At 37.5% G+C, this 17,132-nt stretch overlaps 1 protein-coding gene across 4 annotated transcripts; it reads right to left on the bottom strand.

Annotated features, from left to right (window-relative positions):
• Positions 1–61: 61 nt before the first annotated feature.
• Positions 62–16,248, bottom strand: LOC145238212 (uncharacterized). 4 transcript variants are annotated; one of them, XM_080101310.1, is made up of 9 exons: positions 16,191–16,248; positions 15,110–15,245; positions 14,850–15,045; positions 14,555–14,647; positions 9,719–9,803; positions 4,693–4,817; positions 4,310–4,409; positions 1,591–3,620; positions 62–1,304 (listed from the first exon to the last, which is right to left on the bottom strand). In XM_080101310.1, the coding sequence occupies exons 1-9, from the start codon at positions 16,237–16,239 to the stop codon at positions 939–941; spliced, it is 3,180 nt and encodes a 1,059-aa protein (XP_079957436.1). In that variant the 5' UTR covers positions 16,240–16,248; the 3' UTR covers positions 62–938. The 4 variants fall into 4 exon arrangements, with proteins under 4 accessions (XP_079957436.1, XP_079957432.1, XP_079957433.1 ...); XM_080101306.1 differs by lacking the exons at positions 14,555–14,647; positions 14,850–15,045; positions 15,110–15,245; positions 16,191–16,248 and adding an exon at positions 10,209–10,631; XM_080101307.1 differs by lacking the exons at positions 9,719–9,803; positions 14,555–14,647; positions 14,850–15,045; positions 15,110–15,245; positions 16,191–16,248 and adding an exon at positions 8,217–8,325.
• Positions 16,249–17,132: the final 884 nt, after the last annotated feature.

Below are 17,132 nucleotides of genomic sequence, written 5' to 3'. Positions count from 1 at the left end.
GAAAACTAAGGCAAGTTGTCTGGCCCAAAATCGTTTTGATCTGCAAATTTCACGCAAAGCATATCTTAACTGTAGGACTGTATTAGATATCACTTGCAAGTATGCATGTTTAAAGCAACAGGCAATGTTCCAGCCCAATGATGATAGAAGTACAAAATGGAAAATCAGGAAGTTTATGGGCTCACATTGTTCACTTTATCACAATGTTAATGTGTTTTGTAATCACTACAACGTACAAATCTATGGATATTTTGTAGATCAGTCAAGCAAATTTGAGCATTGTAGTGAGAAATGAATGAAGCAATTGCAGCAGTTGATCAGATTTGACATTAGGGGAATATCAGAAAAGGCAGACAATACAACCGCACTATGGCTTCATAAAGATTTGGGTTTACAAAGTAAGTTGTAAGGTTGTGGATCTTTATTTGTAGAACAGGAGTAATCAAATCTCTCCATGTAGAAGTGGAAGTGAGATTTTAGGGTATATGTAACATTTTTCCTCCAATTTTTTTCTACATTTGAAACCTATTAGACTTTAACATAGCTTCGCAGTTCAACATTCAACTTAATATGTTGCATTTGACAAAGACAAACAACAACAACAACAATGAATGGCACTGGTGCCAAGGTAACGGGGCCCTCTCATACGATTTTACTGTTGTAGTTGCATCAACTTTCAAAGTTTGCAATTAAAAAGTAACAGGTAGAGTTGATAAATTAAACACTATACCACTTTAAACAAAAAATCTCACATCGCAATAGATCGACAATATCACAAATGTATACTATAAATATTGCAACATCATAAAATTTGATGAAAGGGTGGTTGCAACTGCTGTTTAGGACAAATAACATCAAAAAAGTTAACATTTGCAACCACTAAATTGTACTACAAAGACAAAAAAAGAAACAAATTGGATTGCATTTGATTAAATGAATCAGACAGTGCCATCAACCCAGCGCTTTTGCTTTGCCATGGCAATTGCAAACCATGGAGGTGGGTTTGTCTTAACTGCATCATCAGGGGGCGATGCTTGGTTTTTGGTAGTGTTAGTTTTAATCTTCTGTACTTTGCCTTGTGAATGATTGTCTGAACTGATGGAACGTAGGGCTGCAGTTTTTTCCACTGCTGGTCTACTTTCCTCCATACTCTTGCTGTTGTGATTGGATTTGTACTGTCCTAAAGTGGAAGAGCTTTTAAATGATATCCTGCTTGTTTCTGTGATTGATGGCTTCCTTGTGGGTTTTTGGTCTTCTTTTTGAGCTGGTTTCGATTCTGCTTCTACAGGTTTGCTCTCTGTTGTCTAGAAAAAGAAACAATGAACATCATTTTAACAAATTGAAAAGTGGTTGGTATTGGAAGATTGTAAAATACTAATTATAGTTTTTTTTTGTAAAATAATGATTGAAGTTTTAACAAATGATTTTATTAGTTTGTCAAAATGAATTTATTCAGTTTAAAAATGAATTGTATGTGAAAATATGTCTAATCAAAATCTGATAATTACATAATTATCACAATGTTTGTGACATTAATACTTTGGTATCCAACAAAATGAATAACTGTTGCCTACTGATTACTTCAGTTACCTTTTGACTGGTCTCTGTGATATCAATAACTGCACTAGGGGCAATAGCAGTTTCCCACTTCTTAGATCGACGTCGGGCCAACGACACCCATGATGGTCCGTTACCGGGTGCCACGTTTTCATTCTGGTCTTTAACAACTTCTGGTAATTCAGTTTTTGTCTTATCACTTGATGAATCCTTAGAAATTTTGGTTTCTGGTGCTTTTTCAGTAGCAGGGTCAGAAGGTGTTTTCGTGGCAACCCTGCGGGATTTTGGCTTTCTAGCCACTGCTGGAGGTGAAGTTTGCTTTGTTTCTATAACCACTGGGTTTTCTTTTATGTTAACCTTGGGGTTTTCACTCAAGTCTAAAGCAGAGTTTACTTCTTTAATAGCTATATTGCTGTTGTTTTTATTCCAAGATGCTTTAAAGTTGTTTCCAGCCACAAACTGAGACTTCAGCTTTGTTGGAGACTTTGATGGACTCTTTGGTGCAACAGGTGGCTTGAAACCAGATTTTTGGCTATTGTCCACAACTTCAAGTTTCTTTACTTCAGTTTGTGACTTGTTAGGAATGTTCCACTTTGGAACGATTTTTTCACTATTTTCCACACTTTTTAAAGCAGGGCTGCTGAACTGGTGTCGACCTCCATTTGACTGCCGGTGTGATTTTCCACTTTCCACTGCATGTTTTGGTGACTTTTCAACTTCCTTCTTCTCAGTTTTTTTGCTCAATTTCTCATCTAAAGGCAATTTTACCTCTGTTAAAGGCGTTTTTGTAGTTTCTTTAGGTGTGGGTTCTGATTCTGAAGATTGCCTTTTCTCTTTGTCCAAATCTTTTTCAACAACAGACTCATTCTCCTTGATTTGTAGGTTGTTTGGCCTTGTTTTTCTAAGTTTAACAGCAAAAACGGGTGCATTGTTTTGCTCTTTGACATCTTCTTCTATCTTAGGCTTTTCATCTGTTACTGGAGAAATGTTCTTTAATTGGGGTAATGGTGGTTGTTGTTTATTTTCGTCTGCACTCTTGTCTTCTTTTTGGTTTGATGTTGATTCCTTCTCAACCACTGTTGGTTTAGGTGAGACAACTTGTCGCCCTGAATGTTTTCTTTGCACTGAAGTTGAATTCGTTTTTTCTCCATCCATTCTGGCTTTGAGCAAAGCCACTTTAGATACAGAACTTGATTCTTCCACTTCCATTTTTTCAACTATTGCAGACTTTTTGTTTGCAACAGATTTTTCCTCGGGTGATGATGGATGCCCTGTGCTGCTGTCTGAGTCATTTCTTACTTTCCTTAGTTGTACAAATGGACTTTTAGGCCTCTCCTCTTCCAGTGGAGTAACAGAAGTTGTGGTTACATTAGAATCCTCTTTTCCAGTTTTGTTTTCCAGTGGAGACAATATTGGTTTTTCTTTCTTAAAGCTATCTCTCTTCAGGCTCTTTTTTTTTTCCAATACTGCAAGAAAATTCACCTCCTCTTTAGGTGATTTTTCCTTTTCCATCTCAGGTTTAACAGGTGTCAACTTGAATGGCTTAATGTCACTAGGGGTAGTCACAACCTTTCCTGACTCCTCATTTTCTTTTTTAGCTGGTGTGACATTTAGCCAACTTGGTTTAAAATCTAATTTCTTAGGGCTTTCATTTTCAGTGCTCTGATTCAAAGATTCTGTGCGCTTTTTTACCTTTGGTGGTGAAAACTTGCTTGTTTTTGAAGTGTCTTTGGTTAATTTAGGACTTTTCTGCTCAGTATAAGCAGGACTTGATGTCGTTTTGCTGACTTTGGTCCATCTCGGTTTGGGTGACGGAGCAGCTTTTGGTGTTGTAGCTGATTCCTTGTTTTCACCATTTACTCCAAACTTGGAGAAATCATTTTTCTCGTCTGTTGGGGTTTTTCTCAGTTTTATACCTTTCATGTCTTGTAATGTTGGCACAAGGCCAGGCCCTTTAAATGAGTGGGACTTTTTGACTGTAGACTTTGGCTGTTCTGGTTCCTCATTTTCCTTTGCAGACCCCAAGGGCTTCTTTCTTGGAGAGGTTGACTTTGGTCTTGTTCCTATAACAAGACAGACATTTTCAAAATATATGAAAAATGTTATGTCAAGTAATTTGTTATAGACTACCAGGCTAAGTCAGAACAGGATTTTTTGGATATCAGTAACATTAAGAAAGTGCCTTTTTTCCTTTTTGGCCAGCAAAAATGTTCACATTTAATTTACTATATTTGTTTACATCATAAAAGTTAATTATAGTCATACTTAAACTAGATTTAAGTTGACAAGTGTGATTTGTGTATATACTGTCCATTCCCAATATTTTCAACAATTTTTAACTTGTATTTAATACAACATTTTATGACAGCTGTATGATTGGAACATTTTTTGGGTTATTGTGTTTAATACACAGTGACTGTTCAATAATGTAGGGTACATCTTGCCAAATGACACAATTTTTGTGCTCATAACAGGCTTAGCAACAGCTAGGATATATTTTTAGCTTAAATGAGCACACAATGACATGTTTTCAGAATTAATGCAGGGATGTGTGTGCTGATGTCATATCCTATGTGCTGCATTGTATCCATACATTACATGCCGTGTACACAAACTGCAATCACGTATATTGGTTAACAAAATGCAGTGCATGAAAGAGGACGTTTTGCACCATTACATTCCATTGCAATGTCAAGATGAATAATTTTGCTGTCATGTTATCCTGCAGCATATTTAAAATGTTACTACTCACCAATATCATTGCTGGAAAACACTTTTTTGTCAAAAACATCATTGCTTTCATCCCAAAAGTTAATGGATTCTGTAAGTTCAGGTCCAGCTGAAGCAGGTCTCTGAAAATTGGCAAAAGCAATAATTTTATTGACAGTAGTCGTGTTGCAACAGGAAAAATCAACAACTGTAGTTGCTTAAATATTTTTCAATAACAATAGCCACTGATTACACCATGAGTTACCAAGCAAAGGGACATAAAAGAGTGACCACAACAAACAAAACATTTACTACTATATAAAGGTCTTGGTTTTTGTCACTTCAAACATACAGTAAAAACAAATATCAAATTGCTGTACAAAATTACAAAAAAAAACAAAAACATCAATAACAATACTAACAAACCTTGACGCCTTTGCTTCGGCGATGGTTGGTCTTTCGATTCTTCGGTCGTGCGGCGATTTTGTCATAAGCGGCGGTGTTATTGAGAAAGGGCTGGCCCGTTGTTCCACTTACTACGGTTTCCATGTCTAAATAAATGGACAAAAATATTCAAAAGTGGAACTGCTAAAAAGCCCTATCCATTCCTACTGTTTTAGTACACAAAATGATGCAAACATATTGTAAAGGTTTGTAAAAATGAAAAAAAAAACATTCAAAACATTTCCTATTGCTGTGTAAAGCACATTAAAGAAATAAAGCCCATTTATTGCACAAACATGCTTTCCTCGTTAAAGGCCGTCTAGTTAACGCTTGATCACACAGAATAATTGCAAATGCAAAATCAGGCTTATTGAACCCTTGTTAAATTTTGCAGCTCTTAGTTCGCTGCAAGAACCAATTTGTGGCAAGCGACTTATTAATCGGCCGTTTGTCAACAAATAAAACCAATGTACTGTGCGACACTGAGGTATGCAACATGGGGGTGGCGTTGCTTATAGCTGTGTGTGACATGTGTATTTGCCTGTTACGGGTTTGTGAACCAGCTTCATGCACGCAATCGTGATACAGTTTTGTTTTAAAGCGAACGAAACGGAGATTAGGACCATTTCATCTCTTTGATTCATGTATCAGTTGAGCGAATGCGTTTATATTAGGATATATATTTGCACGTTTTTCAACAATAGTACTAATGTTTAATCTACTTCCATGGCGAGTTTGTCGTCGTAAAAGAAAGGAACGCACTGCCACTGACACAGTGTCATGAGCTCACTTCACACTACGTGCAACTCAACTCAAACCTAATTTTAGAAAGTCGAGCTGCAAGCAACGGCGCATACTTTATCTCGTCTAATCTGTCTGACAAGAAGCTCATAGCAACCATACCTCAATGTTGTATTGTTTTTAAGTGACCCGCATTACTTTATTCTCATACGGTTCCTTTCAAACCGTTGCGTCGACTTTGTCCTGCTGACAGCAGCCGCTTCCTGTCTTGATAAGCGCAGAATGGCTTCGCCACAATACTACACCGCAACGCAAGTAGACAACAATCAAACCCACAAACCACTGTCAACGCTCAACATGTGCATTCGATAAAATTAACAGGCAAATGGCATTCCAATGCTTGCGTTTCCCACGGTTTTCTGCGCACTCGGCGTGCGGGGCTAAAAAAGGTCGCCTTGCCAGCAATAACAATAACTGTAGAAGCCCTAACACTGTGCGCTGCTATATCCTGTTATCATCGCGCGCTAAACGGCGCTGCCCCTTAAATCGTGTTATGGCGCAACGCTGAGCTAAAAAGCCCACAATCATGCATATTTCACACCACATGCGAACTAGTGCGGCAAACATTTCGCTGCCCTGCTGGTTGATAGAAACTGCGGCAATGGCAAATGTTGACGCTCTCTCGCTGTCTTGTTAAACAGGATTATGACGTATTGGCGTGATGTCATGAAACGACACGTCATTTTGAGGACGGCGCGAAGCATGATTGACAGAACAACGTGTATGTTTCGGTCTATAAACAGTAGCACGTATTGTGGGAACAGTGGAAGATTAGTTGTCAATCAAATATATCGAAAACTGGCATTAATGTGCTTCGCGTGCTGTCTCTTTTCCGCTGGGACATGTATGCAATATATGACATATGTGTAATAATAAAGTGACACGTATATATCGTGTATAATTGATTTGAATTGGCTTTGGAAATGTAATGTCGTTTAGTATCGAAATTGTGTTGTTCGTGTATGTCTAGCTATTGCATTTATATCGTATTGTGAAATGGCCCGTAAAGTTTTAATGCACGAAAACAATGTACCTGTAATTCGCGGATAATGAAAAATCAAACTTGTTTATCAACCTTAGGCGAGCTAAAAAGGAAATAAATTGAATTTTGTAAAAATGTGATTTGCAGCGCAGGGAAAGGTTAGCTTAATTTGCTGAAATGTGGTAAGGTCGTTGGTCCAATACCACTGGCAACATTCTAAATATACTCTACACATTACGTACAATTGCAATCACATCCGCTTTTCCGTTAACAATCGATAACCTGAACTAAAATTAGATTTCAATATAATTTAGTTCGTTTTCGCATCACTCTTTTCCATCACAAGTGTATTTTATGAGATTATTAAAATAATAAAAATACATGTTTTTGACATTTGTGTTTCAACATGCTAACATCGATTTTAAACTTGTCCAACTAAAGTTGTAAAAACTATGGGGAACTTTAATATAGCTTGCTGTAGCCTACTATATGCATACGGGTAAGGCCGATTTGAGACGTATAGTTCATTTGGCAATATTTGCTTTCTGCGGACAATACGGTCAATATTGTAAGAACTTGACGTTTACTCTGTCACGCATCATTCTGCTAAAGGTATTTAAATTACGCATATTCGTAAAACCTTTGCCGTTGGTCCAAAGTTCTGAACAATATACTGGGAAAAATTGCTGTAAAAACGACAACTGCACCATAAAAGTTACTCTATCTTCCCCTTTTCTGCAGGTAAACCAGAATACAGTTATTGGTTAGTTAGTGCAGTCTGTTGTGCTAAAATATAGCGTAATTTGCGAAAAACTCAATGAAATACATAGCATGAAACTGGACGAAATTGCTAAACGTTCCTCGATTCTATACTAAAATGCAATGGTATCTAGACTGTAGACACTTTTTGTAAGAAACGACCTATGTCTGGCCTTACTCGCATAAGCCCTGTTACAAACGCTTAATCTTAAAATACTAAACTGTGTTCTGTTCTTGGACTGTCCATCTCTACTTTACAAACGCTCGTTGGGTTACTACAAGGGCTTTCCGCTAAACAGAATGGGACCTCACACAATGGCGGAGCACTGTTGCTGAAACAAATATGACGGTGCGGAAACAAAGCATTTCCCAACTATCGTGTTTCATAATTTCGCATCGCGCATGACCTATACGTCAAATGTCACGTGACACCACCCGTGGCAAAAGCCATTGTATAAAATCGAGAGGCCTTGGACGGCAAAGGTGGGTTTTAAATTCGCGATAAGTGCGCTTCTGCTCTAGCTTGACGTACTATTGTGCTGATTTTTAATTACTTTGTTCAAATCGTGAATTTGCCTAATACAGCATGGAGGTTTAAAGTCGCGTGGGCTGTGTCCACCAGGCAATCGAAATCAAAAACTGAGCTATTTCAGCAATGTCATGAATAGTTTACGCAAGTAAGCAATGTCACGATTTTCGAAATCAGACTAAAGGGTATAGACTTAAAAGGGTTTGTGATAGGGCTGTTGGCAACGCGAATGACTTCATGTTCCTCTTCAATGTAGAAACCATTTTAACGCTAAAAGATAACCCAAAGGTCTTCGTAGAACAACATGGACAATTGTATCAGTAACATACCGTAACACGCAAATTGATGTAGTTTTACGTAAACACTCACGTAATGCACTGATATATACCAGCAAACTTCCAAGAAAACCTAAGCATTTATATGATTATCCCATACCTTTTTTAGTAACATAATAGACTATGCCAGTGGTTCTCAAACTTTTTTTGTTGCGACGCCTCTGGAAAAGTTTTCTGGACTTGCGACGTACCATCGAATAAAGGTTAATCAGGAAACATATTATTAAAGTAGTGTTTATTGATACAACAACAAAAAGCCACGAAACGGAACTATTCTGCGACGCCCTTGGAAAATTGAAACGACGCACCAGGGCGTCGCGACGCACAGTTTGAGAACTACTGGACTATGCTAATGCATTGGGCATTTTGCTTACTTTTATATGTACCACCTAAGCACGTCAAAATCTTGGTCGAGAACCACTGCAGTAAGTAGTTGGCGATCTGCTGTTGGCCAAACAATGCGCGCGAAGTCAATTAGGTTCACACAATCATGTGATAATTCGACGGTGAGCTTTTAATGAGTGGGAAAGTAGCCCTGCGCATAACCCACTGTTGCTGGGTAATTGTGCCGTATTATGGCCTGCTTATTGAATCGTACAACCAAAGCAGTCAAAAAATACGTATTGCTGACTGAGGGTTCTCAAGTCTTAAGTTATATCCGTTAACGTATACGTCGTACGATTGAAACCACAATATAAAAGGAACCGTCATTTCATTGTTTCTGACTAATACATTCATAGAATCACGTTTATTACAGCTAAATATATTTATTTCTGAAGACTTTTCATGCAAAGGCTTAACGAACCAAACTGATGTCGTGTTCTGCAATCTTGTATATTAAATGCATTTGCTACGATTCGATTGCGTGTGTCCCGTTGCTATCCCCGTTTTCAATGCTTCTTGTACCGAACTGCTAACCAATTGACTTTTTAGACTCTCTTTCGCGAGCCAACATAAAAAGGAGCCCACATATACACCACACCTGTACAAATCTGACTTAGAAACAGTACCTGAGGTTACTACGCTTGGCGTATTCTGTAAACGCGGTATTTCAATATGAGGCATATACGGGCCTATACCGTAACCTTTTTGACTTCCCGACAATAATTCACGATTGTTGGTTTTTGTAAGAAAATAATTTTAATTGACCTACACGTAAAAATACAAGATGATCCTGCCAATAACCATTGATAATTCCATTCACTTAAACGAATTCTTCACTCTTATAGCAACCGTTGTCTATTTTCAATTTATTCGTTTTATTGTATCTGCGAATGTTTATCTAAAACTATCAAAACTAAAATGTGTTTATGTGATATTTTCGACTGAAAATTTCGTCTGAAAGTTTTTTGTATAATCGTTTTTGAGGAGTTTTAAAGACGCTTCCCTTAAAATGGCATATTCCCGTCACAAAGCTGAGATATTTTGTACTACGTATTTCGTAAAGCTAACTTTCTAACATGTATTATTTTTACATTAGACGTTGAAGAGACAAAGAAAGTTTTCCCTACTACGTAGTTTCGCTTAGTTTTAATTTATATCAATTTACAAGTACAATGCAATACTACCAAAAAAATAACAGTTTTAAAACACGATATTTACCTTCAAGAAGCTGTTCGTTGTTGTTGATGGTTTTAACTGTCGACGTCCCAATCTCTTCTGTAGACTTCTTTGTGTCTTCCGTTGTCTGCAATGCGAAGTAAACACATTTATTCAACGCCCAACACTTTGTTTGAACAGTTTTAAATGACACACTTTAACTAATCGACATAACATGTAGTACTGCCATTCTATCCATCTATGGTGCAGTGCATATTAGTTGAGTCATAACGGTTTGTTCGTGATAGTTTCCAACTGCTTGCCAACAGTTGTACTCTCTGTAGGTCGTGTGTATGTTGTATACTAGTTTCTTTGTATTCTGAGACATGACAAACTGTCGTGATCGTTAGTGAACAACTAAGCAATTTTATATGCTGTCGGATTTACAATAGACATCCCCATTTTAAGCACTATATTTAATTGAAAAATTTGCTTAAGTACCAAGTCGTTATTCAAATTCATTTCTAAAGTATATGCATGTCCTCACATTCACCTTTGATCTATCGCTGCGTCGTATACCCGCTCTTAACCTATCGCCTTGCGAGGCAAGAAAAGCGCCAAGCGGGGCTAACGACATTTTAAACGTCTTTGAACCAGACCGTCCACGCTTTGTCTTAGAATTCAAACTTTCCATTTTAGCGGATTGGTCGCCTTTAGAATCTCTCGCATTTTCCTTTGGCTCATCACTGTTTGAATGGATATCATTTACAGTCATTGATTCCTTTTTAACTCTGGATCGAGATTTGGATCCAGATGAGGATTGGATATTGAGATTTTGATCGGATGTTGACAAAGGTACTCGAGGTTTCTTCATGTGCCATCGCGAGAATATTCCACTCTTGGATTTGTTTTCGGCTTTTGACGCAGGCTTGTCTTTTCCTGGTCTTCGTTTGGGAGGCATTATGAATATAATTTTACTAACGGTTTCAGGGCCTAACCCATTGTAATAATCGTACGCCTACCGTACACTTACACTTGCTGCAACACAAATAACGACTTGTGACTATAGTTTACCCCTCAAGGTTTATTGACCTTGTAGATGCTTAAAATCGACCTTAATAAAAGTAATTCGAAACTCCGATACCAACAACTTCCCACATGCATTTTCTACAGCATTTTTTTAATGCGCGATCGTATCAAATCAAGTTACTTGGTTCCAGAGCTATTTTACTTAAAAGATCATTGTATTCGACTCCTTATGCTCGCTTTCCGAAAAGAAGGGTCTGGTGCCTGTACTTTCTTTTACTAGTCTATACTCAAGGTTCATTTAGAAGCGATTTCCTGTTGTTCATTAATATGAATAAATAATGGCTAAAATTATGTCGCCCTGATGCAATTTATTGTCTTCTGCATTGAAAACCATCCTATATCAATTAAGTTAGATAGTAGAAACTAGGAACTCATTTAGAACCTCCTTTTTACAAACGAAATAACTTTCTTGTTGTCGGTCCTAACTTTTCAGTACTTTCTCTTTGCCAAAACAAACATTAAAACATGGATTTTATAGTTTTGCAAACAGAGTATGGTTATGATTGATGCTTGCTCTGTAAACAACATGGTCACTAAGCGAGGTGGACAAACGACCTATAGGTATATGGAGTTTGTCAATATGACCGGCCACACAACAATAACAAGAGAGTTATGATGCCGCACACGCTATTTCTGGAAAAGTTTGGCCTATTGTATAAATCAGGGGTCACCAAACTTTCCTCATAGCCAGATAACTTAATGGCAAGTGACGCATAAACAAGGAAAATGATTTTAAGATAATTTAAACTTATGAAAATACGTAGATCATTGTGTTGTTTGTTTAGTGACTCCTTGTCTAAACCTGTCTAAAGTCCCCGTGTATATACACAAAGCCAAATTCTTGACTAGAAGTACCGTTGTTTTACTCTTTTTATTCCTCAATTAAACTTCACTGCATCAAACTGACTTAGGACTTATATCTCTGGCGTTAAAAGCCCAACTGGCAATTCCATTTCGATTATTGCAATAACGTATGTTACTACAGATTAAACAGCAAACAATTTTGTGCACGGCATGCTAGCTCATACGTTGGGTATACGCTTTAAATCCAGACCAAAACAGATGCATTGATCTCAAAATATAATCTCAAGCAATTATCCATTGTGCGTCTGCCGCCCTTCACCGTGGCATAACGTCAAGGTCAAATCTGTCTGTGCGGTTAAGGTGGGCGGAATTCTAATGATAAGGTATGTCCGTTTTAAAGTCCCAATTTGGTGCCTTCATAATCACATGCCTTCGTCTGACTTATAAACGAATCTAAAATCGTCTTAAAGCAAAACTGAATTCATTACTTCCTTTATTGTTTACCAACTTTGCTCGTAAAGCAGTGCTTCCCGTGTGTACCGCAGTATAAGGCTTGCTTGAAGCATAATCGCCTTACACCTCGTCAGAGAAACATTTCAGGCGGATTCAAATAGCTATTGAGGCTACAACCTAGCCCCAAGGCATGACCGACTTTTGGACAGTTTAACCTCACTCCCAAATCTGTACCGCAATCTGGCGTTACATGTACATTTGTTGACCCTTCTACTTTTGTAGCCTTATCACCGACGTTGACCATATGTGGTACAAATCGGACATATACTGCATATGCCACATTGTTTGACGATACCCTATTTAACTTATCTGTGACGTTAGGAAAACAAAGATTTCCGCCTGGCAGACTCCTATAATCTTTGTCTAACAACTGTGAAGTGAGCCGAAAATATCATTGCGGTCAATATAGTCTGCCACATCGTAGCGACCATAACCGAACGCAACATTGCTGATGTGTATGCACGTGTACACAGAGAACAATAAGACCGAACTCAAGACTGAAACCTATGTCCGCTGAGCACTAGGTTTGCATTGAAGAAACAACTTAATCTAAATCATTTTTATTGACCCCGGCCTTTTAAGTCAATGCAAACTATCTAACTCTTGGTAATTTTATAAAAAATATCCTTAAAAGCGCATGAATGCTTACATGTGTGTTTAAAACGGCTTCTTGTTACGGTGTTAGTTTGTGGGCATACTTTATCCAATTAACACACAATATCGCTGGTCACTGTAAAACACTAAACTGAAAGTAACTTTGGAAGTCTATTGAACTCTGCTTGATGTCGTAAAGGTTCTGACCCTTTCCACATATAAAAGCAGTGTAGGAATCGTTTTTTAAGTTGCTGTCTCCTTATATACTGGCTTGACTGTTTATATACGACACATATCGCTCATGCTGATTTATCCAGAAAACCAGACGCTGAATGTCTTACAAGTAAATACATCTGACGTCAACCGGAAGACCGCGGTTGCAGGCCAATAAATAGGTTGATACACACATAGCCATTTGCGTATTCTTTGCATTTCTTCAGCCGTTTTCCGTTAGTGCATTCAACCTCAGCGCAGTTCATCGCTGCATTGGACCATTCGCCCGTTCCAGACACGTTAATCGGGTTTATTGCTATCGATTTTAGCGTTAAGTCGTACCAAGGCGCATTTGCCATCCGTTAATGGAGGAATAAGCAGAACGAAGCTCAGGTTAAACCTGATTGTGCCTAAAGTATTCCTTAATAGCATATTTCCAGTGCTAAAGAAACATAATCGAGACTATCAGCGTTTTAAACCAACTGTAAAGCATCCCGAAACCATTCCCCTTGTTATAAAATTTAAAGACATAATGTGAAAACTAAAAACAGTCCCACTGGCTGCGTTAAGTGTTTAAATTCTTGCAGAAAATATAAGACTGGCTGTTGTTGCATTGCTGCAGTTCCGTCTACCCCAGTGCTTCCTAAAGCCGCAAAAGGGAGCAATTAGAAAATCAAGGGGTCAATTGAGGTGTTGTTCAAAACTTTAACTTTGTTTTGTCCAAATCGCATTTTCCTTTCGTTTATGTCCTTTGGTAGCTTGTTCGTTTTTAAATGATTAGTCAAATATTCCAACAGGTGTTGACCTTTGGTAGAGGTTGAAAAACACTGCTTAATGCGTTTGCACGAAAAGGTAAACTCAAAGTCGCATACGCTCAGCTAAAACAAACGTTGTTCGGCATTTTTTGTTTTGGAAACACTGCAGTGGTTTAGTTGGCCACGATCCCTCGATGTCACACGTCATAATATTTACTGCTATAGTATGACTATGCATACGCTCGTATGTAAACTTCGGTCCCGGAAATAAATTTAGGCTTAAACGCAGTTGTTGTTTACTTGGATTTGGAACGATGTTGTTTGTCTGAACGGCTTGTGTTTGCCACGTACTTCGGCCTAAATGCCACAACAATCTTATGTGGTTGTGTACTGCGAAGACTCATTTCCCAACCTACCGAATCGGTATGAAACCTCAACAAAACGTTTTTCACTGCTGTGAATCTTTTTTTAACTCCATAACTTCCTATTTTCGGTAATGCTGTGCCTTTTTGTCATGTAGCAGCTGAACAGCACAAAACAGAATAGATTTTTTTTTCTGCATGAATATCATAAAACCCATTTTTTCTTGTGTAAGGGACAGTGCACGTTCACATTACTTGACCGATGTAAGTGAAATACATCTAGTTTACTCTCTTGTAAGTGCAAGTAACATAACACTTGTAACCTAGTTGTACTTGTATGTGCTTTATAACTTCGTACAGTTGTGCTGTTATTTCCGTCTCGGGATGCTACATGGCATTTTTTCTTTTTTTTCTTCACCGACCCAAATCAACAACACTCCGACTAAGGTTTTTCCAATTTAACACATACATTTGTATATGTTTGAGATAATACTGAACTGTTGTGTGGGTGGGTGTCACGCATATCTTTCTATTTAAGGAAACCATAATCAAACTATTAAAACACTTACATCTTTTGATGATTTGGGTTGTTCGTCCGGCTCTTTATTTCCATTGATCAGAATTGTCAGCTGTTGCGCAATTGCAGAGTTTTGATCGAATTTCTAAAACACCACAGTATGACAAAACTTGAATTTGTTTGGCTTTAAATTTTATTAGTTTCTGCATTGTTTCACTTTCAAAGGGTCAATGCAATTTTTAAACCTTTGTTCTTACATAGGAAAAGGATTGTTGATATTTTTTTCTATTTCTGATTGGTATTAGTATAGTTTTGTCGCAAATATTGGGGCTGAATAAATTACTTACCGTCACTGAAGACTTTACTTCGGTTGACTCATTGTTCTGTTGCTTGTTTTCCGAACTTTCCAGATACGTGTCGGCAATTTTCGGATTTGATCGGAGAAAATCGGTTGAGAGTTTGGCCACTTCGGGAGTAAATATGCTGTCATGGGATAAACTGATTCGGCGGTTCATCGGACTGGCTGCGTACGGACCTTTATATCTGACAGAATAAATTGTGTTTGTTTTTGGTGTGTTGAGGTGAATTGGCTGCTTGTGTCGCTTACCTGTATCCCCCAGGTGGTCCTTCATCATCGGACAAATCAGTCAGGTTTCCTCTTGATTTGCTTAACTTTGCACCTTTTTTCCCCTCCCGAAACATTCGCTTGATCGCACGAAAGGGCTTGAATTTTTTTCGTTCACCTAAAAAAAATTCATTCATGATTTTTTTTCGGATATTGGACATTAATGTAAACACTTTACTAAATCCTTGCAAGGTAATGGGTAAAAACATAATGAAAAAATTGTACTTCGTGTCAATGCTAAAATACTACCAAAATAAACAAATTATCAACTAAAAATCGTAAAACTCTTTTTTGGAAAATAAACAGGGACCGAGATTACATACTATTCCAATTCTTTTTCGGCGCTTTGTGCTCAAGGCAATGTGCGTTTTGTGCTACTAGCATTACAGTTTATCAAATAAATCAATTAGCATGACGCCAGGATAAACCTTTACCCGGCTTTTTAGAAGTATGAGTGGCAGTGTCATAGAGTTGTGTAACTTACAATGAATTTAGAGTCATTAGTAATATTTAGTTAGTCAGTTAGTATAATCTTGTTTTTCCTTTGCCTAAAAGGTAATAAGAAACACAGTGGATGGTGTAATATGATATATTCAAAGTAGCTTTAATATGCACAGGTAAATTTATACTGTTGACAATTAAAGATGTAACCTTTTAGGTAAAATGTGTTTGGAATGGTTTTGGACACACATTGAAGATTGTCTGAGAATAGCTAGATTTTCGACCCTTCATATATTTCCTTAGTACGTTGGTAAAAATCAGTATTAAACAGAACTATCCATGTAGTAGTTTATTGATTCGTTTTTTTAACTATAGGTACATGTGCACATGACCACACTATGCAGTTATTTATCTCTAGCATGACATAGTACATTTGTTTTAACCAATAGAACAAATTTGTATCAAAACACTAAATCATATCTTTGTGAGGAGCATAGAAGACCTAAATTGCGTACACATGCCTTCAAAAGCCTGCTTCTAAATTGTTACGACTCTTTGTAGATGCGACACTTCACCTTCATGGTTGATACATAGCCTACATAGCTTGCAAAAAGGAAAATACCTTGGTCACCATCTCCTGGATCTGTTAGATCAAAGCTCGATGACGCCATCTTGTGATAAACAATTTGTTTTCCACCAGGAGTTGAAGGTAAGAGATTGTCAATATTATTTTAATAACTAATAAGCCATGTTTAATATAGCACTTATATCTGCAAATAAGATGAAAATGTTATTTAAACCACAGCTTAGGCTAGACAAGTGCGACCTTCATTGCGTAGCATAGGATTAATACGTTCTCCCTTTTTAATGGACTGCGTGTTTGTTTGGCTTGACGTAAATGTAAAATGTAGAAAAAGCCTGTATTGTAGTTAGCGATTCTGCTTTTTATGCGTTTTTAACAGCTATTTACTTTGCCGCATTCCGATACACTTTTAATGCGAAAATCGCATGGCTACTAAAGTAGTAGTTAATTTTTTTAAATTGTAAAAATATAGAATTGGTTTTAGACGAGTGCTTCAACTGGCGTACAACTTTTACTGGTATCCTTTCGTAATACGACAGGCGTTCGCGTTTAAGGCTTTTTCACACTTGCAAACAAGAGACTTTATTTGTTGACAACTTGTCACAATTTATCTGTGTCTTTCCTTATCAAAAAAACAACAACAACCCGTTTAAAATAAGTACAAGCATAACACGTATGATTATCCACGTGACGATTAATCTTTACTGCCATGACAACCCAAATCAAATACTGTTTGTGATTTAAACTTTACCCTAACACAAATAAACGGTTTAAGAAACGCACTTCAATGAACACACTTGCTTTTATCCTGTCGTACTCCCTTGCCAAATACCTAAAGTCACCAACAATACCATAAAAGGCAATTTTTTGCGCCCCACTGCTTGTGGTCACATCCAGCAATGGAACCAGTGTTAACTTAACAGCTTCGGCATAATTGCAAATGTTTGTTCATTGGTAGTCAAACAAACTCTTCGCGGCTAA

Source organism: Phallusia mammillata, chromosome 7, assembly GCF_965637545.1.
Source record: "Phallusia mammillata chromosome 7, kaPhaMamm4.hap1.1, whole genome shotgun sequence".
In the NCBI taxonomy this organism is placed as follows: Eukaryota; Metazoa; Chordata; class Ascidiacea; order Phlebobranchia; family Ascidiidae; genus Phallusia; species Phallusia mammillata.
This window is presented reverse-complemented; position numbering and strand designations above follow the sequence as displayed.